This window comes from Myxocyprinus asiaticus, chromosome 34 (genome assembly GCF_019703515.2).
Source record: "Myxocyprinus asiaticus isolate MX2 ecotype Aquarium Trade chromosome 34, UBuf_Myxa_2, whole genome shotgun sequence".
Taxonomy (NCBI): domain Eukaryota; kingdom Metazoa; phylum Chordata; class Actinopteri; order Cypriniformes; family Catostomidae; genus Myxocyprinus; species Myxocyprinus asiaticus.
The window spans coordinates 21857787-21885105 of NC_059377.1; the positions used below are offsets into that span (position 1 = coordinate 21857787).

Here is a 27319-nt window from a genome sequence, read left to right on the forward strand (position 1 = left end):
GCTCTGCTGGACAAACTATGCTATGACACCAATTCTAAAGCATTGTTTTCTGCATTATATGTTCTGAAAAAAAGTTTTCATATCGGCACATATCGGTAAAATATATGTGGGTACCAATATATCGGTGAAAGGCTAATATCAGCAGATATATCGGTTGGGCAATACTGTGAACCCCCCCTCCACCCCCATCACCCCACCCTCTACAGAGGTCCTCAATCCCAGCCGTTAGTCAAGACACCTGTCCCCCTCTCTAGTGGATGCAGAAAAATAGTCACACTACTACACTACATCATGTAGACAAGGTCATTATAGAACAAATCAATTGAACATACACACTGACACACACACACAAAAATCCTTTGCTCCATGAAGGTTTCAGCCTGGCTTGTTTAAAGGAATAGACCAGCCAAAACTAAAAATTCTTTCCTAATTTTCTCTCCCTCATGTCGTTCCAAACATGTGTGACTTTCTAATGCAGAACACAAAAGGAAAACTTTAATGGGTTTTTGATGAGAAACAACCTAAAATGTAAGTAATATTTCAGTGAAAATCACGTCTGTTGCAAATTAATGAGCGGGTGAGAGAAGCTCGTTCACAGTGGCTTCTGTGTTCATGGGGAAACTTGCGTGGTTTAGTGCTATAAAAAAAAGTTCTCATGTGAAATTGTTCCTTTGTGAACAAACTTTTCTGATCACACTCAGGAACGCACAATCAACATTAAGATTTTCACTGAAAAATTACTTACATTTCAGGTTGTATCTTACCAAAACCTATTTAATGACATCAGAAGACTTGGAAAATGGCACACAAGTCACGTGAACTGCTTTTATAATACTTTTGGGTCCTTTTCAACCTTTAAAGTGAGTCTTTATCAACTGCCATTGTATTGAAAAGACAGACCGGAATAAGAAAAATAAAGAAAAGATTCCGTATAAGAAAGATAGTCATACAGGTTTAGGGCAGCAAGAGGCTGAGTAAATAATGACAGAAGTTTCATTTTTGGGTGAACTATCCCTTTAAGGACCCAGAGTACAAAACACTGGGTACAAAACGTCACATTCACTTTCTCTTCTCTGTTTCTAAAATCCCAGGTTTGTCAATATCTGACCTCAGCTACTGTAATTTACATATCCATCCAATTTGAGCTGCAAACTCATTTGAAATTAACCTGACACATGGCAGATAATTATTTTAGTGCCTGACAATTTCCAAAAGCAAAAAAAAAAAAAAAAAAAAAAAAAAAAATCTCCATGGAGATTTCTTTGTCTGTGGGATGAAAATATTTAATTAGGTGGGTGAGCAGTGGCTGACTGTGTGAAATGCACATCAGTGTTTTCAGGGGGTGAACTGCTTAAAGCAGCCTCCCCTTTATTTGTTTTGTTTCACCTCCCTTGAGGACTAGCCGTATGCTCCCGGAAGATGAGCGGGTTGTAAACCCGTTTGACGGCTATGCCCCCTCTCCCTCTCATTTCCATTTTGAGCAAAGTGGGATTTTTTGAGGGGGGGGGGTCTCTAAAAGAAGGGAAAGGGTGGGCTTCCCTGATGCCTTTGTTCCCAGTTGGGTTATATGCTGGGACTCAGTGAGGCAGAAGACAATGGAAGCATGGTGGGCTCAGCTCGACTCTGGTTCCAAGGAAACCAGGAGTGCGCCTGACTGAACTCATTTCAGGCATGATTTGCCTTGACAGTTATGAGCTACTTGGATTAGCATTTATGGGTGATTTTTAGGTCTATTATCAGGGAAGTGCTCTGAACAATCTATTTAAAGCTTATGGATTGGGACGCATTACTTCTGACATGACAGGTTTTGATGTAAACAATGGATGTTCTTCTCACATTTGGATTTATGGATCACAGCATTAATAGTGTTAGGGACTTTAATGTACTTGTCTTAATGTATGATCATACACTTAAACCTGCACCAAAATATCATGTAAATGGTTTATGGTAAATAAATAGAAATAAATGTCTAATCTTACTATCAGTGAAGTTGGTCAAGTTGGAACACACTGAAATTTTCCTTAAAGCTCTGAGACTTATGATGTTCCAATCCAAAATTTTAATTTTTGTGTGAACTATCCCTTTAAGCTATGCTTTGCCACTACCATTTTTTGTGTAGACCACTGCAATGACTTATACATTGTTTTGAGCGGGTCAAATCACCTCAGGTACCTTAAGAGACAGATTGTAAAATGAATCAACAGAGTTTCCCACTTTCATCACTCCTATTTTGAACCAAATAATTGCTTCCTTAATTGAAGGCTAAACCATGCTAAACGTTTCATTGCATTAGCCATTGTCCTTTTTTTTTTCTCCCTTTTTATTCTCTAGTTGTCTTCCCATTTACTCTTCCAACTCAGATTTCATTTACATATTTAAATTAGATCCGCTTTGCTAAGCATGCCCCTCCCACTTCCCTAGTTGGTCCCCCGCCTCTGCACCCCTACAGCTGTTTGGGAGGTTTGAAAAATGAGTCAGACATTGAGCTCTTTGTCCAAAACAAAAACACTGGATAAGGTCTGCAGTGTAGTCTGACAAACTTTTCTGCTCCACTTAGAAATGGATATGGCAGACTTGAAGCCAAATTACAGCATGTCTATTGGCACAAATACATACAGCACACCTATGGATGGGTAGATATATTTACTTTATTGATCAGTATGTCTCCACAAGCAGTATGAATACATATCTCTTTTGGTGAATGTTCAAATGTCTACACTCAACACATTGTGCTGAATGTTGTTTATGATCATGCTGTTAACCAATAAGCTGGCCCTTACTTGGTGGTTATTCAAATAACCGTAAAAACCTTCAACAGCCAATGCATACATTAGGAATGTGCAGTCTGAATATAGAAGGGCAGAACAATGTTATGTTTATTGCAGCAACCCTCTTCCACACAGTGCTCTCCTCTCTCACTGAGGAATATTGCTGTTGTCAGGCCCATTTATTGGTGTTAGTTTAATGTATTACTCAATAGTGCACCCTCCTGACACCACCTTTAATGGTAACCTGCCCCATCTGCTCTGTGGCTAAAGAATTGAGAGCAGACAAAAGATCACAGTGAAATTACCAAGCAGGGGCGTTTATTGTAGGGATGTGCAAAAGTACATGTCAGAATCAGATTTTTCAGTTTTATGCCAACTACCAAGAAACAGTTTTTCTATATGGTTTGTATGTCTTTGATTTGGATTGCTCATGAAACTAACATTAGCAAGAGTCTGACTGTCATTCTTACAGTTTTATTTATTTTGCAATTCCTTATAGAATAACCGGTCATTGGCAAGCAAGGGGCTGTTCAGACCAAACACGTTCTTGGGCTAAAAAAGCTAGATGCCGAGCAATGACTAGAACAGATCGAGGCATGTTATACGTACTTTTTTTTAATTTTTTTTTTTTACTTGTCACACTGTCTAAAAACACAGTCCTCATGCTCGAGACGTTGTGAGAAGGGGGCACAGCGGTCAAAAAAGTCCATCTGGCGCATGTTAACATATAAAAACAAGTGAAAAAAGGACAGATGGATGCAAAAGCACATTCGGTGTGAATGGCCCCTAACAAAGCAAATGATTACTCGCATTTGGCGCTTGCCGAGTGTTGATTTTGTTGCTTGGGCAGGACACTCAAAAAAAGCATGAGACGTAACACAACTTTTCTGAAAGGGTTTACCGTGCCAGTTATCTGAGAGCTTAAGCATCCTAATTAAAACACTGCTGCTAAAAATCTCAATACTAAAATATAGGAATAAAACAACCCTTGTTAAGATGGCTAGTCGACTCATCCCTAGTTTATTGTGTACAATCATGATACACAATATGAAGTTGTCAAGGGTATTGGGTTGGTGGGTAAGGTGTTCATCGAAGTGCGGCATTAATGCAGGTATGTGGTGTCTGTGAAGTTTCGGCAAGCGTTGCAGTCACATCTGGCAGCCAAGTCTAATTGCTTCTTGAAGAAAAGACATGGCAATTAGAGTCCTGTGGGAGACACTTCACACCTGACTAGTACGCTGTCACTCTTTTGTCCTGTCTATTAATGAGGCTTCACTGCAGACTGGAGTTGTCGATATTCTACCCCGCTCGTCCACGTGACTTCACACTCACCTCTGCCCAGGGCAATGCTGGCAGGTGCGCTATTGCACCATTGCTCTATTGCTTCAGGGAACTTATCAACTGCAAATTGCTATTTAACATTTTTGAGTAGATTTTTAGATAAGTTGTGTATATTCAGGATCTCACTCAGCTATGTTATGTGAATTTTTGACCACTTGTATTTAAAGTGATTACAGTTTAAAAGTATTACTACATCAAGTCGTACAGAGAAAAGCATTACTATTTACTGCTTTATTATTACTTTTTAATAATGATTTATAGTGATTTTACCATGGAGGGCAGTATTAATATGTTTTTTGATTTTGTTAACTGTAATGAAGATGAGACAAAAAATATACATCATCACGAGAATTATTTTTTTATTTTTTATTATAACATACTGTTGAGGAAAAGATGATGAGAAATAAACAACACTGCAAGATATTACCAACAAAGTTTTTAGAAGAAAACTCTTGCTGAATAGCGTTTATTCAAATCATATTCATACTATTTTGGTCATCCTATATTTCCCCGCTTGAGCTGCATGAGCAGAAAGAGCTGAATACTAAACTAAAGCGCTAACTAGCTGGGTAATCACCTTACTCAAACACTTTCTAGGCTACGTATGAGATTAGAAAGCTATATCCACAACATAGATATAATATTATAACTTGCATCTGCACACACAATCTAGCGAACACATAGGTGAACTTAAGTTCAGTTCAGAATGTCATACTACCATACTCTTACCATTTCTGCCTTAGATATATGGCAGAAATAGTAAGAGTAGTATGGTAGTGCACCAATCCGGACTCAGCCTAAGTTATGTGCTAGTCAGAATTAGGGATGTGCGAGACTAGTCGACTAGTTGACTACACAGTACAGCTGCTACTAGTCGACGCTGAAAACAATAGTCGATTACACGAAAAAAATACACAAGAATCGTTCAAATTACTGTCATTTTAATGTTACGTTTAAAATATTTTTTTAAATAACACATTAAAATAAAAGGTTTGAAAAATATAATACATTATTTTTAAAAGTGTATCTGGAGCGGAAAGGAAATCTTTTTATTTTACCTCAGATCTCGCATGCGTTTTCTTGTGTCAGATCGCAGCGGGCTCAGAAATGACCACTCGAAAGACGAGCAAGGTGTGGGAGTATTCTGACTTAGAAGAAAACGGAAAAGTTTTATGTAAGCTATGTCATGTCAAATTGGCATATAATAATTCCACTGGAGCCATGCGTAACCATATTCAGCACAGACACATAGGTGTTAGCATAGGAGAAACTAGCTGAAGCAAGCAAATGCCCATTGCGCCTTTCACTTCAACTCGCCGCCACTGTGATCCCGTCCGCTCTGAAAAAATAACTGAACTTATCTCAGAGATGACAGCAAGAGACATGATACCACTCAGTTTTGTTGAGGGAAAAGGCTTCTGAAAATTGATGAAATTCATCGAGCCTGAATACACAATACCAGGGCAGAAAATGATCACGTCAAGGTTGGAGCTGGTGCATCAGAACATGCTCGCGAATATGACAGAGACCATGGTGAAGATAGAGTATGTAGCAATAACAATGGACTGCTGGACATCGTTAACAACAGAGTCTTACATGACCATAACGTGCCACTATGTCATCAAAGGCGAACTCATAAGTAGGGTACTACAGACTCGCGCACTCGATGAGCGACACACCGCGGACAACTTGGCAGAGCACCTCCGAAGAGCAATTAGTAGTTGGGGTCTGGACAGCAAGGTCACTGCCTGTGTCCATGACAACGCAAGCAATATAGTGCTGACCAACAAAGACCTACTCGAATGGGAGTCAGTTGCCTGCTTCGCCCACACGCTGCAATTAGCTGTAACGGATGGATTTAAAGCTAACGCCATGACACGGTTAATTGGTGCATGCACAAGACTGCTGAGCCATTTTCACCATAGCACTGTGGCAACTGCTGCACTCAAAAAAAAGCAAGAACAGCTAGCTTTGCCCCAACACAAACTTATACAGTCCTGCAAAACTCGCTGGAATTCAGTCAGCGACATGTTTGCACGCCTACACGAACAGAGATGGGCGATTGCTGTTGTATTATCTGACAGATCCGTTACCAAACTTTCTGAGAACTGGATGACCATCGAAATCATGCTACCCTTACTGGAGTCTCTCAAAAGTGCTACTACTGTATTATGTAGTGAGGCATATGTGTCGGTCTCCATGGTGTTTCCCGTGACAATGACTTTACTGAACAGGTAAATAAATATAGGCAAATATAGACTACATTAAATATATATATATATATATATATATATATATATATATATATATATATATATATGAAAATTATCTGCAAATTATTTAATTACTGAATCCCCCACTATAGGCATCCCTGCCCAGCAGGAGGTGATTCAAGCAAAGTGGCCGAGTTCAAAGGGACAGTTGCAGCATCACTGGAGAGAAGAATGGGGACCGTGGATACAGAAAATTCTGGAAGTATATCAAATCAAATCAAATCAAATCACATTTATTGTCACACAGCCATATACACAAGTGCAATGGTGTGTGAAATTCTTGGGTGCAGTTCCGATCAACATAGCAGTCGTGACAGTGATGAGACATATAACAATTTACAATAACATCAAATTAACACAACACAATTTAAAGTCTAATATACGCATAATTACACACAACACAATATACAAATAATAACATACACTGTACAGAATACAATACGCACAATATAGATACACATTATTCAATAAAAATAAAAAATAAAAAAGTATATATAGTAGTATATATAGAATGTACAGTATTGTACTGTATTGACATTCAGGCTGTCGGTTGATAGTAAGTTGTTAAGAGAGAATATAATATAATAATAATATAATTTATGACAGTCCGTTGTGAGATATAAGAGTAAGAGTAATAAAGTGCAGTGCTGATGTATTTTGATCGTGGGAGATCAAGGGTTCAAAAGTCTGATTGCTTGGGGGAAGAAGCTATCATGGATTCGGCTGGTGCGGGTCCTGATGCTGCGATACCGCCTGTCTGATGGTAGCAGTGAGAACAGCCCATGGCTCGGTTGGCTGGAATCTCTGATGATCCTCCGAGCTTTTTTCACACACCGCCTTGTATATATTTCCTGGAGGGAGGGAAGCTCACCTCCAATGATGTGTTTGGCAGTTCGCACCGCCCTTTGCAGTGCTTTGCGGTTGTGGGCTATGCTATTGCCGTACCAGGCGGAGATGCAGCCAGTCAGGATGCTCTCTACAGTGCTGGTGTAGAACCGTGTGAGGATGTGGCGGTTCATTCCAAACTTCCTCAGCCGTCTCAGGAAGAAGAGGCGCTGATGGGCCTTCTTCACAACGACTTCAGTGTGGATGGACCATGTGAGTTCCTCAGTGATGTGGACACCCAGGAACTTGAAGCTGCTGACTCTCTCCACTGGTGCTCCATTGATGGTGATGGGACTGTGTTCTCTGTCTTTTCTTCTGAAGTCCACCACAAGCTCCTTTGTCTTACTGACGTTGAGGGAGAGGTTGTGCTCCTGACACCAGTGTGTCAGAGTGTGCACCTCCTCTCTGTAGGCTGTTTCATCATTGTCAGTGATCAGACCTACCACCGTTGTGTCATCAGCATGGCATTGGAGCTATGTGTTGCCATACAGTCATGTGTGTACAAGGAATACAAGAGTGGGCTGAGAATACAGCCCTGTGGGGCTACAGTGTTGAGGGTCAGTGATGAGGAGATGTTGCTGCCTATTCTAACCACCTGGCGTCTGCTTGACAGGAAGTCCAGGATCCAGCTGCACAGCGAGCTGTTTAAGCCCAGAGCCCGGAGTTTCTCATCTAGCTTGAAGGGCACTATGGTGTTGAATGCTGAGCTGTAGTCTACAAACAGCATTCTCACATAAGTGTTCTTTTTTTCCAGGTGGGAGAGAGCAGTGTGTATTGTAGATGCAATGGCATCATCAGAGGAGTGGTTGTTGCGGTAAGCAAACTGCAATGGGTCAAGAGAGAGAGGCAGCACAGAGCAGATGTAATCTCTGATTAGTCTCTCAAAGCATTTGCTGATGATGGGGGTCAGAGCAACAGGATGCTAGTCATTTAAGCAAGTTATTTTTGATTGCTTTGGAACAGGCACAATTGTGGATTTTAAAGCATGTGGGGACTACAGACAAAGAGAGAGAAAGGTTGAAAATGTCTGTAAAAACACCAGCCAGCTGGTTCGCGCACGCTCTGATGATACAAGCAGTATAGCACTGCTTGTCTCTGCACTTGACCCTCAACATAAGCATCTTCACTTTCTACAAGTGGACATACAACAGACTGTAAGAGACAATATCACAGTGCTGTATCACAGCCTCCCATCAAATGACGATAATAACAACGGTATTGTTAATGAAGAATATGACACCAGCACTCCAAAACAGAAGAAAATGGGCCTAAGCTCTTTCTTTGGGGATGACTACTGAGAGTCCATGCATGAAGACGAGCTGGAGATCTACTGGAAGGAGCTGTCTATCCCACTAAGCGAAAGACCCACTTCAGTGGTGGTGCGGGTTGGCCAGGCACTTTCCCAAGCTCTATCGGCTTGCTAGTCGTTATCTCTGCATGCTTGCGACTTCAGTTCCTGCGCAGGGATTATTGTTAATCGCCTCAGGTCCCGTCTTTCACCAGACCACGTTGACATGTTAATTTCACTCAACAAAAATACATGGTCTGAGTAAGTAAAATGGCCATTGTTTGTTATTGTTTTACTCTTATGGATATGAATATCAGATCCACATGATTTTTTTACAGTTAGTTCTTCACATAGTTTCAACGAAGTGCTAATAAATTCACTATTAAATTGCTTAATATGCAATTCATATACATTTTTATTCTGAGAATGGTTGTCTTTTTTTGGACAATATAGCCTATGTGAATTATGGTTTTTAAAGGCCGATTTTATGCTATTCCTTGATTGTTAACTTTCTTAACAGAATAGCGGTCACCTGTTAATTGTTTTTGACAAATGTTGATGTAATATGTTGGCTAGTGCGTTATTTGAAGAATTCTTTTAATAATAGGCTATTTTTATTTTATTTTATTTTTTATTTTTTTTCACCTTTTTCTCCCAATTTGGAATGCCCAATTCCCAGTGTGCTTTTAAGTCCTTGTGGTCGTGTAGTGATTCGCCTCAGTCCGGGTGGCAGAGGACCCCATATGACTCTACCCTCCCTAGCAACCGGGCCAATTTGGTTGCTTAGGAGACCTGGCTGGAGTCACTCAGCATGCCCTTTAATAATAGGCTATTGATTATTTGTACTTATTGGTACTGCATTGATCCAGTTGATTTGAATAAATATGCCTATATTGGCTAACGCTGAGTGTATTCTAGTTTTTTTTACGACAGCCTAAATGTTAAATGATTATAACGCAAGGCAAACGTACCGCATATATATATGGCCTATTTTTAGCGGCATTAATTATGGGATTTGACAGTTTGATTCATAGATAAAGTATTTCAAACTGATCATATATACACACACAAAGTTTTTTGACTGTCTTCTGGGGGTTTCTTACTTTTAGACTAATCAACTAGTTGGTTACAAAACTTCTGTTTAAATGACAGTCAAATTAGTTGTAGCGCACATCTCTAGTCACAATGCATATTTTGGGTTGTGAACAAGCCATTGCCATAACAATATACTATACACAGCACAAAATCTGAATAGTAACTTTAAAAATAATAAAGAAATAATTAAAAGAATAATTTTAAAAGTCTCTAAAAGCATGAAGAATGCACAACACACTAAAACTTCATAATCGTCATTATATGCTATTATTGCAGGATCATGTGCCTATTTTGAGTTGTCACAAGGTTTTATAGGCAATATGTAGATACATGATTAAATTAATAAATGTTGGTTTTAAAAAATAAATTTTTTTGTTTTATTTAGGTTTTGACTGTTACAGTTTGACACTTTTTTTTTGATGCTGCACATTATTAACTATTAGCCTACTATTACATTATTCTCGTTGACTAAAATTATATTCCACTGTAGTCCAGAGTAAAAATGACTCAAGTTAATATGACATGACAAAATTTCTACTAAATATATGACTAAAGCTTTGACAAAAACAAATATCTGTGTAAAATGTATACTCATAAAGGGTGTTATGTGGGTAAACCCCCTTAACCATGGCGGCAACAGCAATAAGATAAGTCAACAATGTTTAAATAGATAGGTACTTCTATTCTAGGCAAAATCTTTGATGTTGGCTTGACAAAGCCTAGCCTGACACTTTAAAAAAGTTTCAGAAAGATAGTCAGAAAGATATTTTTTATAAAATTCCATCTATGTACGTCTTTGGAATTTTTCAGTATTTTGATTGTCCACGGTACGAAAACCACAATTCCAATCAGTTAGAAAAGGTATAGCACACTAAGTCAGAACAGTCGAATTTAATAAATATTAACATTTAATACATTTGGTATTTGTTTGGTGATTTTTGGTGATTTTTATTTATTTATTTGTTTATTTTTATTAATAATAACCAATAATAAGCAATTCTTCTACTAAGTAATATAGTTCAAAAGCTTAACTTTTGGCTAATCATGGTTGGCAAGCATCGTAGCAATTTGCCACATTAATATAGAATATGTGTAAAAGTAGAACAAATCTTTAAAAAACATTTCATTCAATAAAAATTTAGATTTTATAACTATCAATTTTATAATTATGTTTTGTTTTACTGTTAATCATTTTATGTTCACTGTTTCTATGTGGTGTGCAATTGCGCTGAGGTGTGCTAAATGGAGCATGCAGTTCTCACACACCATACGCACTGTAAGCATGTTGCGTTAGTGAGAGCACCTGTTTTACAATAACGTGTTTTGCCTTTGTTTGCTTAATTGCGCAGGGCTGTTAGTGTTACAGTGTGACAGTGCAATGAATGTGTGGTGCTGCCTTCATGTGAATTATCTTCTGCAAGATGCACATGCACCCACGCATACACGTTCATGTACACATGCAGTAATCAGGTATGATCAGAGGGAAGTATTGTGGCAGACTGTATGCCTGCACTGCCATTCATCACGCCCCATACCTCTCACATCTCTCCTCATTATAAAGCCCTGTCTCTACAAAAGCAAAAAACAAAAAAACACTGTCTCTCCTACACACTTGTTTCATTTTCAATTTCCTTCTGTTTTTTTGTTTTTTGTTTTTGGTTTTGTTTTTTTGGACCATCTGTCTCCTTCCCTGGTCTGTTTCCCTACTATCCCTGTATCTGCTGCACTCTTTTGCCCTGAAAAGCTTTTGCTTTGTTCCTCTCAATCTGTTCCACCCCACCCCCTTTTACCCCCCCCCCCCCCCCCAACTCTTTAACTGAGCTCTAGTATTAAGGTACATCAGTGGTGGATATCAGTGTCTCCCATGCTGTGTCTTAGATGTGTGTGTGTGTGTGGGCTTGTTTGCACGTGTATTTGTGTCCATGGTTGAGTCCACACAGCTTTATCGCAGAGTTAAGCACTTTAAGGAGGGCAGCTGAATCTGTAATCCCACCCAGCTGATTGTCACTAATCAGAGTTGTCTTTCTCATCCTTTACCCCTCTGCATGTCATATAAAGCTAGCTTGCAAGGATGGATGGATTTGACCATTTAGTTTACTGTAAGATAGTGATAGCCTTAAGGTCAAAGATCTAGCCTGCAATAACAAAGGTTGCAGGTTGAAACCCAAGCAGAAATGTTTCACTATTAGTAGACTTACTGACTCAACAGTGTTTTCCATTGTCACCATTGTGCCCTTAAGCAAGACATTTAACTCCAGCTGATCCAGTGAGACTCTGTTTGCTATTTGAATAATTTAAAATGCTTTAAATGAAATGTGTCTGCTAAATGAAAAATCTATCCACAGTGGTGTTATGTTGTCCCTACAAGTTAACTCAATTCCTGCATAAATTTCAGGTACATCAGTCTTTACTTCTGGCCATCTTAAGCCTGGTCACTAACCCTTAGTGTCCACCTGACCTTCAGAGCCAAAGCTGACCTGACAAAGCTCAGATTTTTATGTTGATCAGTTCTTGTTTTTTTATTTATTTCTATTTGTATTTTTTATTTTATAGGTGACAAATTTTACGTTCTAGGGCCGTAAACATACAGACACTTTCAGTACATACTTAAAGGAATATTCCAGGTTCATTACAAGTTGAGCTCAATTGACAGCATGTGTGACATAATGTTGATAACCACAAAAAAATATGTACTGCATAGTCAATGCATTGGGAGCGCGTGTGCTCTGGGGTCTAACTCATGGTGAGCGATGCCGGGGAGGGTGGCTCATCTCGGCTTAAATGACATGCAAGAGCCCCCTGAATGTGCAGTTGAACAAGGGGTTTAAATGAAAATGCAGTCAGGAGGAGCGGTTCCTCCAGGCCCTCGGTGATGGTGACCGAAGCCGAGGAGGGTGGAGCCTCTCGGCTTGAGGCAGAGGCTAAAGGCCCTGGGTGAACGGCAAAGCAAAAGCAGTGAAAAAATGACTAAGTCAATGCATTGGGAGCACCTGCACTCCATGGTCTAACTCACGGTGAGGGAAGCCAAGGAGGGTGGCTCATCTTGGCTTGAATGACATGGCTGAGCCCCCTGGATCTGCAGTTGAACAGGGGGTTTGATGAAAAAATGCAGTCGGGAGCATGTTTTCTCCAAACCCTCAGTGATGGTGACTGAAGCCGAGGAGGGTGGATCAGATCACGGGTCCAAAAGCCGAGCTCTTTGTTGCCAGTACAGCAGTAACACACTATAACTGCACATCATGCGTAAAAGCACAAAACGTACACAAACACAGTCCACGATTTTCCACTCTGAACATTCATGAATTGGCATCAAGGATATATACAACCCTCATATCGTTGTTTTCATCTTTTCATTATCTACATGACCCATCAGTCAAAAATGAATTAGCTTTTCATTGGCTGGCTTTATTCAGAGACAAACATGGATGACGCAAATCTTTACGTCACTCGTGTCGACTGTCCTGTTAGGCTATTTTGAGTGACTACCTAATCACAGCTGCACAGAAAATTTTGAGGGAGGGCTCATTTTGTTCGTAAGTCCCTCCCAAATATCATGTTTGGGTGTTTTGCTACTGAAACACTACACAGAGTGCAAGATTTTGCAGAGAATGGACATGAATGATAACTTGTGTTGAATAAATAAAACTTGAACAAAGAAAGATTGATCAATATTTCTTCATATTTGTACATTTTTGGACTAAAATCTCTAATGGATTTTATTTATTGTACTATTGAAATGAAAAGCATACCAAAGTTTGGAGGATTGTGCTCATCTTTGTTTGGTTGGAAGACAATAAAAGGTCAGAACTTCCGGTTTCATTTTCAGTGTTTTGATTTTCACTCTTGACACATTTAATAAAATCTTATTGTTGTAACTTTGCAATCGTCAAAATCTCTTTAAAATATAAAATCTTGAGACCCAGATCTTTCAAATTATATATTGGATGTCAATATTTGTTTACAATTTAAATATGCATTAAACATAAATTAACGACCCACCCATCGTTAAAAGGTTAAATTTGGGGGCGGAAAGACAGAAATTGTGATATGACCTAATGTTATTATCAAACTTCAAAAGAATACAAATTAAATTAAATAAATGCCTGCGCTGCATCCTTCAGAGTGAAAACAAGTCACTGTTGTATTTTCTCCAAGCATGCTGGGGCTTGCGAGTTTCCAGCTGTTGCAGAGCAGTCCACAATCCTTAAGCCATATCTGAAATTATGACAAGCAGTTACTAATGATCAACTGACAATATTTAATTTTAATTGTTTATATTGTAATACATTGTAGATTATTGTAGGAGTGCACATTTTATTTCCCTTATCTGTTTGAATGAGCAGCTAGAAACAGGGTAGTGCTTACATTTCAAAATAAGAGTCCCCAGTGATATTTTTTTGTTTGTTTTTTTTTTGTTTTTTTGGCCTTTAAATTTAAAAGTTCCGCACTGTGTATAAAATCTTTTTTTTTATTTATTTATTTATTTTTTTTTTTTAACTGGTTATTTGTATTTTGGTTGCACCATAAACTGCATATGGAATTTAATTCAATTTGGAGACTTGTAGCCTCTGTCTGGCCCTCCCCATCACAAGATGGAAAGACTAAGAACATTTAATGTAGGTTACCAATTTTAAAAACTATTGGCAGATTAATTGCCTTTCTTTCAACACATCATCGGATCAGCAAAATCCAATATTGGTCGACCTCTAAATTGTATTTATTTATATAATGGAACATAAACCAATTTTAATGCGATATAATTGTGGAAAACTTGAGTATTTTGAAACTTGTTTACATTGTGATTTTAGTGGGTTTGTTTTGGTATGGGGATACAGTATTAATTTTTGTCTTGAAAAGGGTCTTAAAAAGTCTTAAATTTGATTTTAAAAACTCTTCAGCAACCCTGGTTAGGGTCGACTCATCCGTCCTTTTCTTTAAACAAAAGCAAAAATCATTTTTACAGTTGTTATAGGGTTTTATAATTTACAACGTTGCGTCATTATGGCAACAAAGTTGTAAAATGTAATATAACTTTATACAGAAAAGGTTAGTAAGCGATTTCATCAAACAAAAATCATGTTAACATGCCTATTGTTTACGTCTTGTGGCTATATTTTCTAATGGAGGAGTATTTCAATGATTATGAATTGTCCCCAAAGCCAAAATAGATTAATATATATTGGATATAGTACATAAAGGGCAAGGTATCCAACACTTAGAAAAAAAAAAAAAAACATTCATTCTCTTTTGATGCATTGTGATGATGTATAAAAGTTCAAGCCCACCTCTTTGAGATAGTTTTCTATTTTGGCCCCATGCCATGTTATATGGATAGATATGTAGGCTATACTTGTGTATGTGTGTGTTGGGCAGGGGCCAGAGGGATGGCTGTCTCTTAATGCTACAGCTTGGCTAATTTGTTCCGTGGTTAGCTCTCTGTGTTGGTGGTTAGCAGGGGGTGAGCATTGTCCTTCATTATCCTAATCACTGTGAAATGACTCCTATGGACATTATCCTGGCCTGAGCTCAGCAAATATAAAGGGGTGGGTGGGAGTGGAAAGGGGTTGGGGTAGTTATTAAAGCATTTTTTCCCCTTCAGTCATAAATCATAAATATTCTTAAATATATCTTATATATAAATATACCGTGGGGTTCAAAAGTCTGAGTCCACATTGAAAATCTGGTACAGTTGTGCTCAAAATTTGCATACCCTTGGAGAACTGGTAATATATGTACCATTTTTAAAGAAAACATGAGTGAGCAGGCAAAACACATTTCTTTTATTTCTTATGGGATTCATATTTAACTGTAGGTTATAACAGAATGGCACAATTAGAAAACAAAACATGGCAACAAAGAAAAAAATGAAATGACCCGTTCAAAAATCTGCATACCCTTAGTTCTTAATAATGTATATTGTCTATGAGGCCCCAAATTATTGCAGGTGGTATAGCTGCCCATTCGTCTTGGCAAAATGCCTCCAGGTCATGCAAAGTCTTTGGACGTCTTGCATGAACCACACGTTTGAGATCTCCCCAGAGTGGCTCGATGATATTAAGGTCAGGAGACTGTGATGGCCACTCCAGAACCTTCACCTTTTTCTGCTGTAACCACTGGAGGGTCAACTTGTCCTTGTGCTTAGGGTCATTGTCATGCTGGAATGTCCAAGAGCGTCTGTGGCAGCGGGGGCGTGGTCAAGCATCTCTCCGGAGAGAGAAAGCGGTAAGGGCGCTTACACCTGAGCTAAATTATGTCTAACACCTGTCTCTAATTTCAGTGAGCACGGGGAGAGCGGCATAAATAGAGCGACACAACACTCAGTCGAGAGAGAGACTGGATACGACAGAGCCGAGCAAAGATTTTTCTAGTAGTAAAAGTTTGTTTATGAAAGCTGTGTGTGTTAGGTTAGTGTGTGAAGGTAAACTGTAAATTGGTGTCGCCAAGAGGGGAAAATAAAGCCTGACCTGAAGAAGGAAAAACTGCTCCTCGCTTCATCTTTTACAGCGTCCCATGCACAGCTTTCATGCAGAAGAATGCAAATTGTCTGCCAGTATTTTCTGATAACATGCTGCATTCATCTTGCCATCAATTTTCACAAGATTCCCCGTGCCTTTAGAGCTCACACACCCCCAAAACATCAGTGAGCCACCACCATGCTTCACAGTGGGGATGGTATTCTTTTCACTATAGGCCTTGTTGACCCCTCTCCAAACATAGCGCTTATGGTTGTGACCATAAAGCTCTATTTTGGTCTTGTCACTCCAAATTACAGTAGGCCAGAAGCTGTGAGGTGTGTCAAGGTTTTGTCGGGCATATTGGATCCGGGCTTTTTTGTGGCATTGGTGCAGTAAAGGCTTCTTTCTGGCAACTTGACCATGCAGCTCATTTTTGTTCAGGTATCATCGTATTGTGCTCCTTGAAACAACCACATCGTCTATTTCCAGAGCAGCCTGTATTTCTCTTAAGATTACCTGTGGGTTTTTCTTTGTATCCCGAACAATTCTTCTTGCAGTTGTGGCTGAAATCTTACTTGGTCTACCTAACCTTGGCTTGGTATCAAGAGATGCCCAAATTTTCCACTTCTTAAGTGATTGAACAGTACTGACTGGCATTTTCAAGGCTTTGGATATCTTTTTATATCCTTTTCCATCTTTATAAAGTTCTATTACCTTGTTACACAGGTCTTTTGACAGTTCTTTTCTGCTCCCTATGGCTCAGTATCTAGCCTGCTCAGTGCTTCCACGTGAGAGCTAACAAACTCATTGACTATTTATACACAGACAATAATTGCAATTTAAAAAGCCAAATGTGTGGGAATTTTTTTTAATTGCCATTTAAACCTGTGTGTGTCACCTTGTGTGTCTGTAACAAGGCCAAACATTCAAGGGTATGTAAACTTTTGATCAGGGCAATTTGGGTGATTTCTGTTATGTATGGAGAAGTCACATGGTAGGTCCTACCCAATGGGGGAGGAGTTTCTACAAACATGGTGACTGGGGCAGAGGGGGCCTCTGCCCAAAGAAGATGCAGTTTACCAACAGGGAAACAATTTAGCGGAAGATATATGTCGCATGGGGTCACCTATGGGGAACCAACACATGCGGAGCACCCACCCCAGTATAGGGCTTAGTTAGCACATGTACTGAGCCGGCAGCGAGTTTCTCCGCAAACTCGTCTGCCACAGGGCTTGGAGGAAGTAATCCAGGGAACACACTTTGTGAATACTACTGGGAGTCAACAGTGCACATCTTAAGCTCAGGGGAGGTGAAAGGCACTATGCGCAAGCGATACACCCGGCCAGATGTCCCAGACTTACCTGCTTGTGCCTGCCACTACACGGGACAAAACCGGCTCAACCCGGAGATTGTAGAACCTCTCAAAGGTGTTGGGTGTTGCCCAGCCCGCTGCTCTGCATATGTCTGTTAGAGAGGTGCCACTGGTCAAGGCTCAGGAGGCCGCCACACTCCTGGTAGAATGGGATCGTAGCCCTGCAGGGGGCGGCACGTCCTGAGCGTGATATGCCATTGCTATGGCATCAATGACCCAGTGGGCGATCCTCTGCTTGGAGACAGCGCTTCCTTTCCGCTGTCCACCAAAGCAGACAAAGAGCTGCTCAGAGATTCTAAAGCTCTGTGTGCAATCCAAATAGATGTGTAAAGTGTGCACCGGACACAGCAACGTCAGGGCTGGGAAAGCAACGTCTGCTGCTTCACCGCCAAGAACTGCTGGGAAAGTCCTCGACGGTGTCGCCGAACAGGCCAACCTGGGAAATAGGGGCGCCAAGGAACCGTGCCTTGTTGGCCTCTCCCATCTCGACTCCTGGACCAGCAAGGTGGATATCGCCCGCCCAAGAGGCCGCGCCGTGACCTTCGTCGCCCGGAGGGCGAGGTCGGATGCCGAGTGCAGTTCCTGCATCAATCCCAGGGCAGAACTACCCTCGTGCAGTTCCTTTAGCGCCTTGGCTTGGTGGACTTGCAGGAGAGCCATGGCATGCAGGGCAGAGGCGGCTTGTCCAGCGGCACCGTAGGGCTTGGCCGTCAGGGATGATGTAAACCTACAGGCCCTGGATGGGAGCTTCGGGCACCTGCGCCAGGTGGCGGCGCTCTGCGGGCATAGGTGCACCACGAGCACCTTTTCCACCGGGGAGATCACCAAATACCCCTTGGCCACCCCACCATCGAGGGTAGTGAGGGTGAAGGAGCTGAAAGATCGGGACTGGGCAGTAAAAGGTGCCTCCCACGACCTTGTCAGCTCCTCTTGCACTTCTGGGAAGAAAGGAACTGGGGTGGGGTGTGGCTGTGAGCGGCGCCGCAGGCCCAGGAACCAATCATCGAGCCGTGAGGCTTCAAGGGAGTGCGGAGGGTTCCACTCTAGCCCGATGCTCGCGGCTGGCTGGGAAAGCATGTCCGTCATCACCGTGTCAGCCTGTGACTGGGCGAACATACCCGAGGGGGGAAGCCCAGCTGAGGCTTACGCGTCCGACTGGACGAGCCCGCTCTCCGATGCTGCGCTTGAGAGCTCATCACCTTCGCGGGCTCCGAACAAGAGGTCGAACTCGCCATTAGACGAGCTGGCGGACTCATCCGGAAGCCCGATCGAGGAATGGGAGGTCCGTGGGGAGATACCCGGCGGAGGTGGTCCCATTGAGGTCCCTGTAGGTAGAAGGACCGAGGCGGGGAGCCGCTGGGGTGGCTTGCTTTCTTACGAAGGCAAGCCATGACCGCAATGTTGCCATGGTCATGTTCTCGCAATGAGTACATGACCAATCCGGGAACGCTGTCTCCGCATGGGTAGCACCCCGACACGAAAGACAGTGATCATGACCGTCAGAAGGCGAGAGACAACGACCGCAACCAGGAATAACACACAAACAGAAGGGCATCTTTAAAAAGATGTTCCGTGTGTGCCGCTCTTTTAGAGAAATATACTCTTTTTTAGAATATACTCTTTTATTTCTGCCAAAACACCCAGGGGTGTTCTCTGCAGTGCACCAGTGCAGAGGGGGAGAAGCCGCTGAAATGCACCGTCAGATCCAGCAGAGTTGAATGGACAGCCGTGAGAATTCAGCTCAGTGAGCATCGACCGTTCGGCTCCGAAGAGAAAATCTGAATGAGTAGTTGCACACCAGCTCCTTTTATACCCGTATGTTTGGGGGAGTGGTATGCAAATACCACTCGCCAATTCCCATTGGCTTTTTTTCAAAGACCAGAGGTGTTTCGGGCTCCCAAGAGTGACCCCTAGTGTCACTACATCGACACAACGTCGAGTGAGTGACAGATAGGGAAGTCTGATTTTCATGATGTTATAAAGTGAGAAGTTGATGAGATGTGGGCAGTGAAGTTAAGCTGATCATCTACCACTACGCACAGGTTTCAGGTGGTCCTGGTTGGCGTTGTAGTTGAACCAAGATGAATAGTGAGGTTGTGATCAAAGACGGGTTGGCTGGGATCACGAGGAGTTCTGTCTTTGCAAGGTTGAGCTGAGGTGGCATAGTTTCATCCAGGCCAAGATCTCAGAATGGCAGGCAGAGATACTAGCTGAGATGGTGAAGTCGTCAGGCTGAAACAACAGGTAGAACTGCGTATTATCGGTGAAGCAGTGGTAGGAAAAGCCATGTTCCTTAATTATCTGTGATATTTTTATCTCACTAATCAAAATATATACATTTGTGACATTGACCATGTAAACTTCTTTGTAAAAAAGGTCAGATTTCCTTGCTTCACTAGATGCTCTTTGGAATATTCTCAAATCATGCCGGGAGAACATGGATCATCTGGTTTCGCACAAACGTGTGGGCTCTATGCCAGCTTGAGTACATGCTGTCATTAAAGAAAAAAGGGCATACCAAAAACTATGAAATTCTGAAATTCATGTAAATATTTCAATTCAACTTTTCACCCAAATTGTTATGCAGATAATATAATCTGTAAGGGGAGAAAATGCAAAATAGAAGCATTTTCACAAGTGTACTTTTAACTTTTGAGCTTTTGAGCACCACTGTATAAGCTTATATCTTATAAGTCTTTATATCTCTTTATCATGATCCTTCAAGAACAGTGATCTCATTTTCTTTACATTTTCTTTAAAGATCACTTCTGCGGAAAGGTGTGATTCCCCAGGCTGTTTCCATAATAACTATGGAGACAGTCTCTCATAACACTCATAACACAGCACCCTGTCTAAAATCATACAAGGTCAGAGTAAGCTCACGTTAATTATTCCAAGGGTTTTCACCACTCTCATTTGGCTGTTTTTTTGCTGTCCCCTCTCTCTACCACATTACTTCGGATTCTGATCCCCTCACCTCACCTTTCCCCTCTCTCTCACTTCTCTTTCTCACTCACTGAGATATCTTTCCCCTGCATCTCTTTATATCTTTTGTTCCCAGCTGGTGCAACTGCATCTCTCAACCAATTCCAAATGCACACACTTCTTGCCATGCCCGTTGACTTCCCCAATTCCCCTATTGCGTGAAGAATAGTACAGCCCTTGATAGCAGGGCAAAGTGATAAAAGAGAGTGATTGCATGTGGATGCTGGATCAGTAAAGGAGAGCAGGGCTAAGTGAAAGCGAGTGAGAGAGATAGAGAGAGGAGGGGGGAGAATGGGAGGTGCTGGATCAGCCAAGCTGAGGCAGGACGCAGTAGCCGCGCAAGCCAACGTACTGAGCTGAGGGGTCTATTGTTCCTCTGGCTTTTTTATTTTTTTCTTTCCGCTCAGACCTCATTCTTCTCCACTGACCCAGAGAACAGAGTGAGGAAGAAAATAAAAGAGAAAGAAAAGGAGGAAAATAGCGGAGTGTAGAAGAGAAAGTAAAGAGACAAGTGGATTACCCTTTCCTGGAGAAACCGTGTGCTTAAGAGTGAGAGGGACAATAGCATCTTCTCCTGCATACGTCTTCAGCTGAGTGTGTGTGTGTATCGTGCAGTCTGTTTGGCCAGACTTGAGCCAGGTGGATCTCTCTGGCCGTGCTGAAGCCATGGGGCTGGCCAGCAAGGCTGCAGGGAGAGGGGGCAATTCAGCCGGGGCTCTTGCCTCCCTCTTCAGAGTCATTCTGCTCTCATTTGGGCTTTGGGATGTCCAGACGCAAACAGTCGCCAACAACAAACCCACCTACATCTGGCAAACAGGTATGGCTGTTTAATCTAAACAGAAGTGTTTACTGAAATCGCAGAAATTGGCTAAGGGATTCTCCTTCTTGAGGGTGCTTTGATGTGTTGACAGTGACAGGTTCATGTTTGATTCAAGTGACAAGAAATGGAGGCTGACTTCATAAAGTCAAAATTAGATTTTCCAATTAAATGTCCATTTTGACAGGTGACCATATTTGTCTGTGTGCTAAAAAGTCTGTGTGCAAATTAAAGACTACAGAATAATATATGTGGTGGAACTTAAAGACAAAAAGTTGTTGCAATTATTTTTCAGAGCTTTGAGAACATTTAAGCATATTCTGGCTGGTGAAGGGTGCTTGATATTTTCTGAACATGTGTGGGATGGTGTTTGAATATGCTTCTCTCACTGGTACATGTTAATTTTACAAGATATTTAGCTCCCATAGTACATCCTAGAAAATAAGATGGTTACTTCTGTAAAGGAAAAGTGAACTTGAATCATTCTAATTGTAATTAAACATGTGAATAGTATTGGGCATTGATACAAATTTCCTAATTTGATCTGCAAGCCTTCAATACGATTCCGATACGATTTGATACGATTCTGATTCATTTGGGTATATTTCAGTTATAATGTCCATTTTGCTTACATATGAATGAAAATCTCTTTCAGCTAATGCTGTAAATTATACAGGGAACCTTCTTACTTGGTACATCATTGAACATATTCATTTTTAAAAATCAGCTGGACTCAAACCATGCAGTTCAATTGCTATTTATTTAGCCTTAAAGAGAAAAAAATCAACACTACCAAAACTGAAGTAAACTTTCAGACCAATCTTGGGATTTTAAGAATCAATATCAGGATTGTTCAAATGAAGATTGCAAAAAAATCTGAAAATCAATATTTTTACCTAGCCGTACATGTGAATATCTCAACATTAATAATTAATGAGCCTGCCAAAAGCAACATGGTGAAAACATCTCTGAAACCAGTATTATGGTGCTCCTTAAACAGGAATAAAAGGCTTGGTTGCAGTAAATATTGTAAATGTTTGGAAATACCTGCAGTGTCATGCTTTAGTTTTGGTAGGCCTGAACGTATATGATGGAATGTAAAGCAAATGTCTTTTCCAAATGTTGAGGGGATCTTGTCTGTTTTCTGTTGTGGGTGGCGTCTCTGCACCTATCAGGGGTGCAAATTTGCCATGCATGGGATAGCACCCAGCAGTGGAAGTGGGGGATGGAGTGGGCTGAAGGGGGCGAGTTGGAATTGTGTGTATGCTGGTGTCGGGTGGGGTATGGTGAACTGGGACAGTGAAATTGTTCCTCTGGACTGGCTGCAGATCGATGAGTCATTTGACCAGGGTCTGAGGCAGGATTGGATGGAGAAGCTCTAGATCAATGAAGTGGGTGCATTGGGGCCAGCGGTGTCCTGCTGGAGTTGATCAATGCACAGCTTCACGGCTGGAGAGGATTAAGATTCTGCAGAATCAATGGATAATTCTGAACTCTCTGGTCTCACTCAGATGGGGCCTGATCAATGCAAGGGATACACTGCAAATCTGCTAAACTAGGCGTTCATTGGATCCGTGGGATTTGAGACATGTTTAAATGTTCTTTTAAGAGCACACTATAAAACATCTACTGTTTATTTGACAACTGAAATGATGTGAGGGTTGATATGTTTGCAGCAAACAACCCCCCCCCCGTACTGTTGCAGAGGGCATGAGATTAAACATGGGGTGAGAGAGGACGAGCAGATTGTTAACCTACATAAAATGAAGCCTTGCTTTTGCTTTCCCAGTAAATGCACACAAACTAAGTCCTAAAATGCTTTACCTCAGAACTCATGAAAACATAGCTAAATGCACAAATCCATCACCTGCATGTTTTTTTTTCTTTTTTTTTTTTTCTTTTTTTCACAAACTGCAGTTTGCTTCCATGTGTGTTCCTATGACACACTCGGTAGTGTTTAAAGCTGTATCGACAAGAGGAAAAGCAAATAAGAACTAGTACAAGAGCAGTAGCCTAGGCTGCTTAGCTCATTTGGGACCAAATCAGTTTTTTTTGATGAATGCACAATACATTTTGTGACTTTGACAAATAACCCTGGTGTTGTGCATCAGTACAAAGGCAGTCAGCAGAGAGTTTATTGGAGAAAGAACATTTCCTGTGGTTCCCCTTAGATGGTCCTGGGTGGAGGAGGTGGGAGGAGCCCAAATTGTTCAGGGGCAGCACTTTTGACACCTTTAGCAGGACATAAAACTTCATTTCATACTTAGAGATGTGATTCATTCCAGGTTTATTTTTTTTTATTTTTTTTTTTTTTGTGGAACAGAAGATGTTAGGCAGAATGTAAGCCTCAGGGTTCAGTGCAAATTAAGCTCAATTGACAGCATTTGTGGCATAATGTTGATTTCCACTAAATGGAAATCTGGATTACAGTGAGACACTTACAATAGAAGTGAATGTGACTGGTTCATAAATGTTAAAATGCACACTGTTTCAAAAGTATAGCCACAAAATGTAAACATTGTTCGTGTTAACATGATTTTAGTGTGACAAAATCAGAGATATGCCATTGTTACAGTGTTTACCATGAATTTACCAGCATTACATCATCATGACAACAAAGTTGTAATGTTGGATATATATTTACACAGAAATGGTTAGTGAGCAATTTTATCACACTAAAATCATTTTAACACATATATTGTTTACGTCTTGTGGGTATACTTTTGAAACAGTATGTATTTCAACAATTATGGACAAGCATTAAGTGCTTCACTGTAATATTTGCTTCTTTTCTTTTTTTTTTCTTTTTTTTTTTTGTGCAAATATGCTTTGTGGTAATCAACAATAAGCTACAAATGCTGTTACTACCTTAAAATACATGCTGTAAATCATATATAATTTACTCCAATCCTCAAGGAATTGACAGGGCAGTTTGTTTTCATATGTCCCTGTTTTCAGTGCTGTTTGGCTCAAGGGAAGTGTTTGGCCCAGTTTATTACATTGTTACTCCCAACCTTACACTGTAAACAGACCCCCTTCTTTATGCCATTGCATCTGTGATGGGCATTTCAGGATCAAGACTTCATTTTGTGAAGTTTATTGCAAACACTGTTGAGTTTCGAGGCTGTTCTGTACAGTGCTATGTTTTACTGTATTGCTGTCTCTTCCAAGGATTTACCTCTGTATGACCGTCACTCTCCAAGGCCACTATTTGGGCCATTTCCAACCCTTCAGCTGCCTGAAATAACACATAAACACTCTCACACACTGATCTTAATCGACAGGGCTGAACTCTCTGGTCAGCATTGTGCCTAGTAGTTGCACGTGCGAGGAAGCTATTGAGTCCAGCAAGACCCTACCCCCATTCACCACACTCATCCAGTCCAGCAAATGAGATGCTCTTTTTTCCCTCTGAATGTGTGAATCTGCCTCTACTGCCCTATTCACTAATCTCCATCCTTCAAAAAGGACACTTTGATACTACTTCCATCCTTTTGTCTCCTTCCTTCAGCACCGTTGCATGTTGGTGCTGGAGAAGATGGGGGTGTGTATCAGTAGCAGGAGGCCAAGTGTCAAGCTGTTAATTCAAACATTTGCTCTTAGTCAGACTTCAGTACCAGTCTTCAATACCACCTGATGACTGCACAACAAGATTCTATTTAGGCCCCTGCAAGCCAGGGAAGTCATTGCCATGTGCATCCCAGCTTTCTCTGTACTCTGATATGGATAATCACAGAGAAAAATAGAAGAGGGAAACATATGGAAGTGCACAAACATTCCCGAGGCGATCAAGCTGTAATTATGGCCAGCCATCAGCCTGAATTTTGCAGTGGAGCCAGTGTTTGACGAAGCCATTATGAGGAAGGATGAAATTGAGTTCTCTCTCGGATTCATCAAGTGCCAAATTTCTGCTGCTTGTCTGGGTACTTTACTCGAGTACAGTCCAGCTGCTCACAACAACCAGGCTGACAAGTGCCGCTCACTCGAAATGGTCTGCTTCACACAAGTGCCAAATTTTTTCTCTTGTTCTTTGTTTTTTGTGTACTTATTTTTTTTACATATTTCTTCTTTCATTGACCATTCATTAAGCTCCGACCCACTTGGTTACTGTTGCTTGCTCAAGGCTTGGTCACGTTTGCCTTTGCCAGGCAAAATTCTGTATAGGCGAAGAAGGCATTGGCGGATGTAAAGAGCATGTGAAATCCACAAAAACTAATTGCCAAGCAGTGTCTGTTTTTATGCTGCACTTTACCTCTTTGAGTAAAGTTATAAAGATACTTGCTGCTAAAATGATTTTGTTAGTAAAAGTTAACCAACCTTCAACCTGAAAGTTTATTCTCCGAAATTCTCTGCCACCAGAAGTCCATCAGGTGAAATTCCTGATTGTGCGGATTCCCATTGAGATGACTGAATTTTGAGGTGCAGAGGTAAATGTGACCACGGATAAACTTTGCAGAACGTCTCATAGAAATGAGGTGGAGATTTACGTAAATTCTTCCGTAAAGCAGTGGTAAATTGGTAAAAAATTAAATGGATATTCGTATCTAGGCTGAAATGAAGTGTGACATAGTGTGCAAAGTCTCTTTTCATGCTGTTTTTTATTTTAATTTTTTTAATTTTAAGAAACTTAAATTATACAGGAATGTAATTTAACAACTGTTGAGATTGAGAATCGCAATCAAGGCAAACGGCAATCACAGTCAACTGAAAAAAGAAGAGCCTTATTTGATAGCATTAGCGTAATTGAGAAAAAATTATATTCAGAACATTTCTACAACATTTTCACTCAAGCGGGTCGCACACCAGATTAGAAACATTTTCCTTTTTTCTTTTTCTTTTTTTTTCAAATTTCAAATTGTAACATTTTCAGGTTTCAAATTTTAGCCAAGTATAAGTATTTAGCCAAAATACCAAGTCGTATGGCGTCTGTGATATTCGACACCCTTAAGGTACCGTGAGCTCTTTAGCTACTATCAACTTTGGTAATTGTTGTAAAATTCCTTTCAAAACCATTCACAGAACTTCTGTAGACTTATAGTACAAGAGCAAAAGCGTGTCTGTTAATATGGAGGACGTCAACAGTTTTGAAGGTTGAATAGGTCTGTTGTGGTTTTAAGGCAGGGCTTAGCGAAGGGTCAGTTGTGTGTATCAATGTTCTCAATCCTCCTTGTTTTTGCTAGGTCACCTCCTCCTGCTGTCATTTGTTTCTCTCACACTAGCATCTGCTTGCTCCCTCACTCTTTTCTTCCCTTTTTAACCTAAAGAGCGAGAGAGGAATCCTGATGGGTGCTCACCAAAACAGACAAAAAGAAGACAAAAGACAGACTGACAGCATGATTTGTTCCACTTGCCCCCTTCTCTCTTTCCCTTTTCTTTAGCGCACACTTGCACGCTTGCATTCGTGCAACTCATTAGTTTGCTAAGATGGATTGCCGCCCGTGTGTGGGGGAGCCTTGTAATTACCTGGGTGTGTGGAGCAAAATCATTTTTTCCCTTCCAAAGGCTTTACTCTGTCAGCTTTCTGACAGAGGTTGCTGAGAAAGCAGCTTCTGCTTCTGAGAAATTTGTGTTCCTCAGGAATTACATTTATTATAACAGTCTGTGACACCTAGACAACAGATGATGATTTCAGAAATTATCTCAAAAACTGCCCTTTGATTTCAGACTGCATTTAGATAAGCTGGTAATCGATGGCATTACTAAACACATTAGTGGAATAGCACGATGTGTGCTTGATCCCTTTCTGCCTCTATCTCGCACTCACTACAGCTCACGTTCCTGCACTAGGCTGCTTAGTTTTGCTGAAACGTGCAAAAGGATTGCACTAATTATGCTAAACTGCTTTAAATCAACACCTGAGTCATACACTTCCTCTCCAATGCCACCTCCAAGTCAACATTTCCATGAATAACACTTAAAAGGAGCGAATTGGTGTCTTCATCCCCCACCACCTTAAACCTAAATTACACAGAGGCAATGTGAAAAAATATTTCAGGCTGATTGTGGGATTATGGAAGTTTACAGTACAAATTCACGCAAC

The 27319-nt window shown here is 40.8% G+C and overlaps 1 protein-coding gene across 1 annotated transcript in view; it reads left to right on the top strand.

Annotated features, from left to right (window-relative positions):
• The first annotated feature begins 20902 nt into the window (after nucleotides 1–20902).
• The window catches only part of LOC127425334 (thrombospondin type-1 domain-containing protein 7A), a 145530-nt gene continuing 139113 nt past the window's right edge, over nucleotides 20903–27319 (top strand). Inside the window, exon 1 of the mRNA XM_051671191.1 lies at nucleotides 20903–21279. Coding sequence (XP_051527151.1) covers nucleotides 21129–21279 — 151 coding nt within the window. The 5' untranslated portion in view covers nucleotides 20903–21128. The remainder of the gene's footprint in view (nucleotides 21280–27319) is intronic.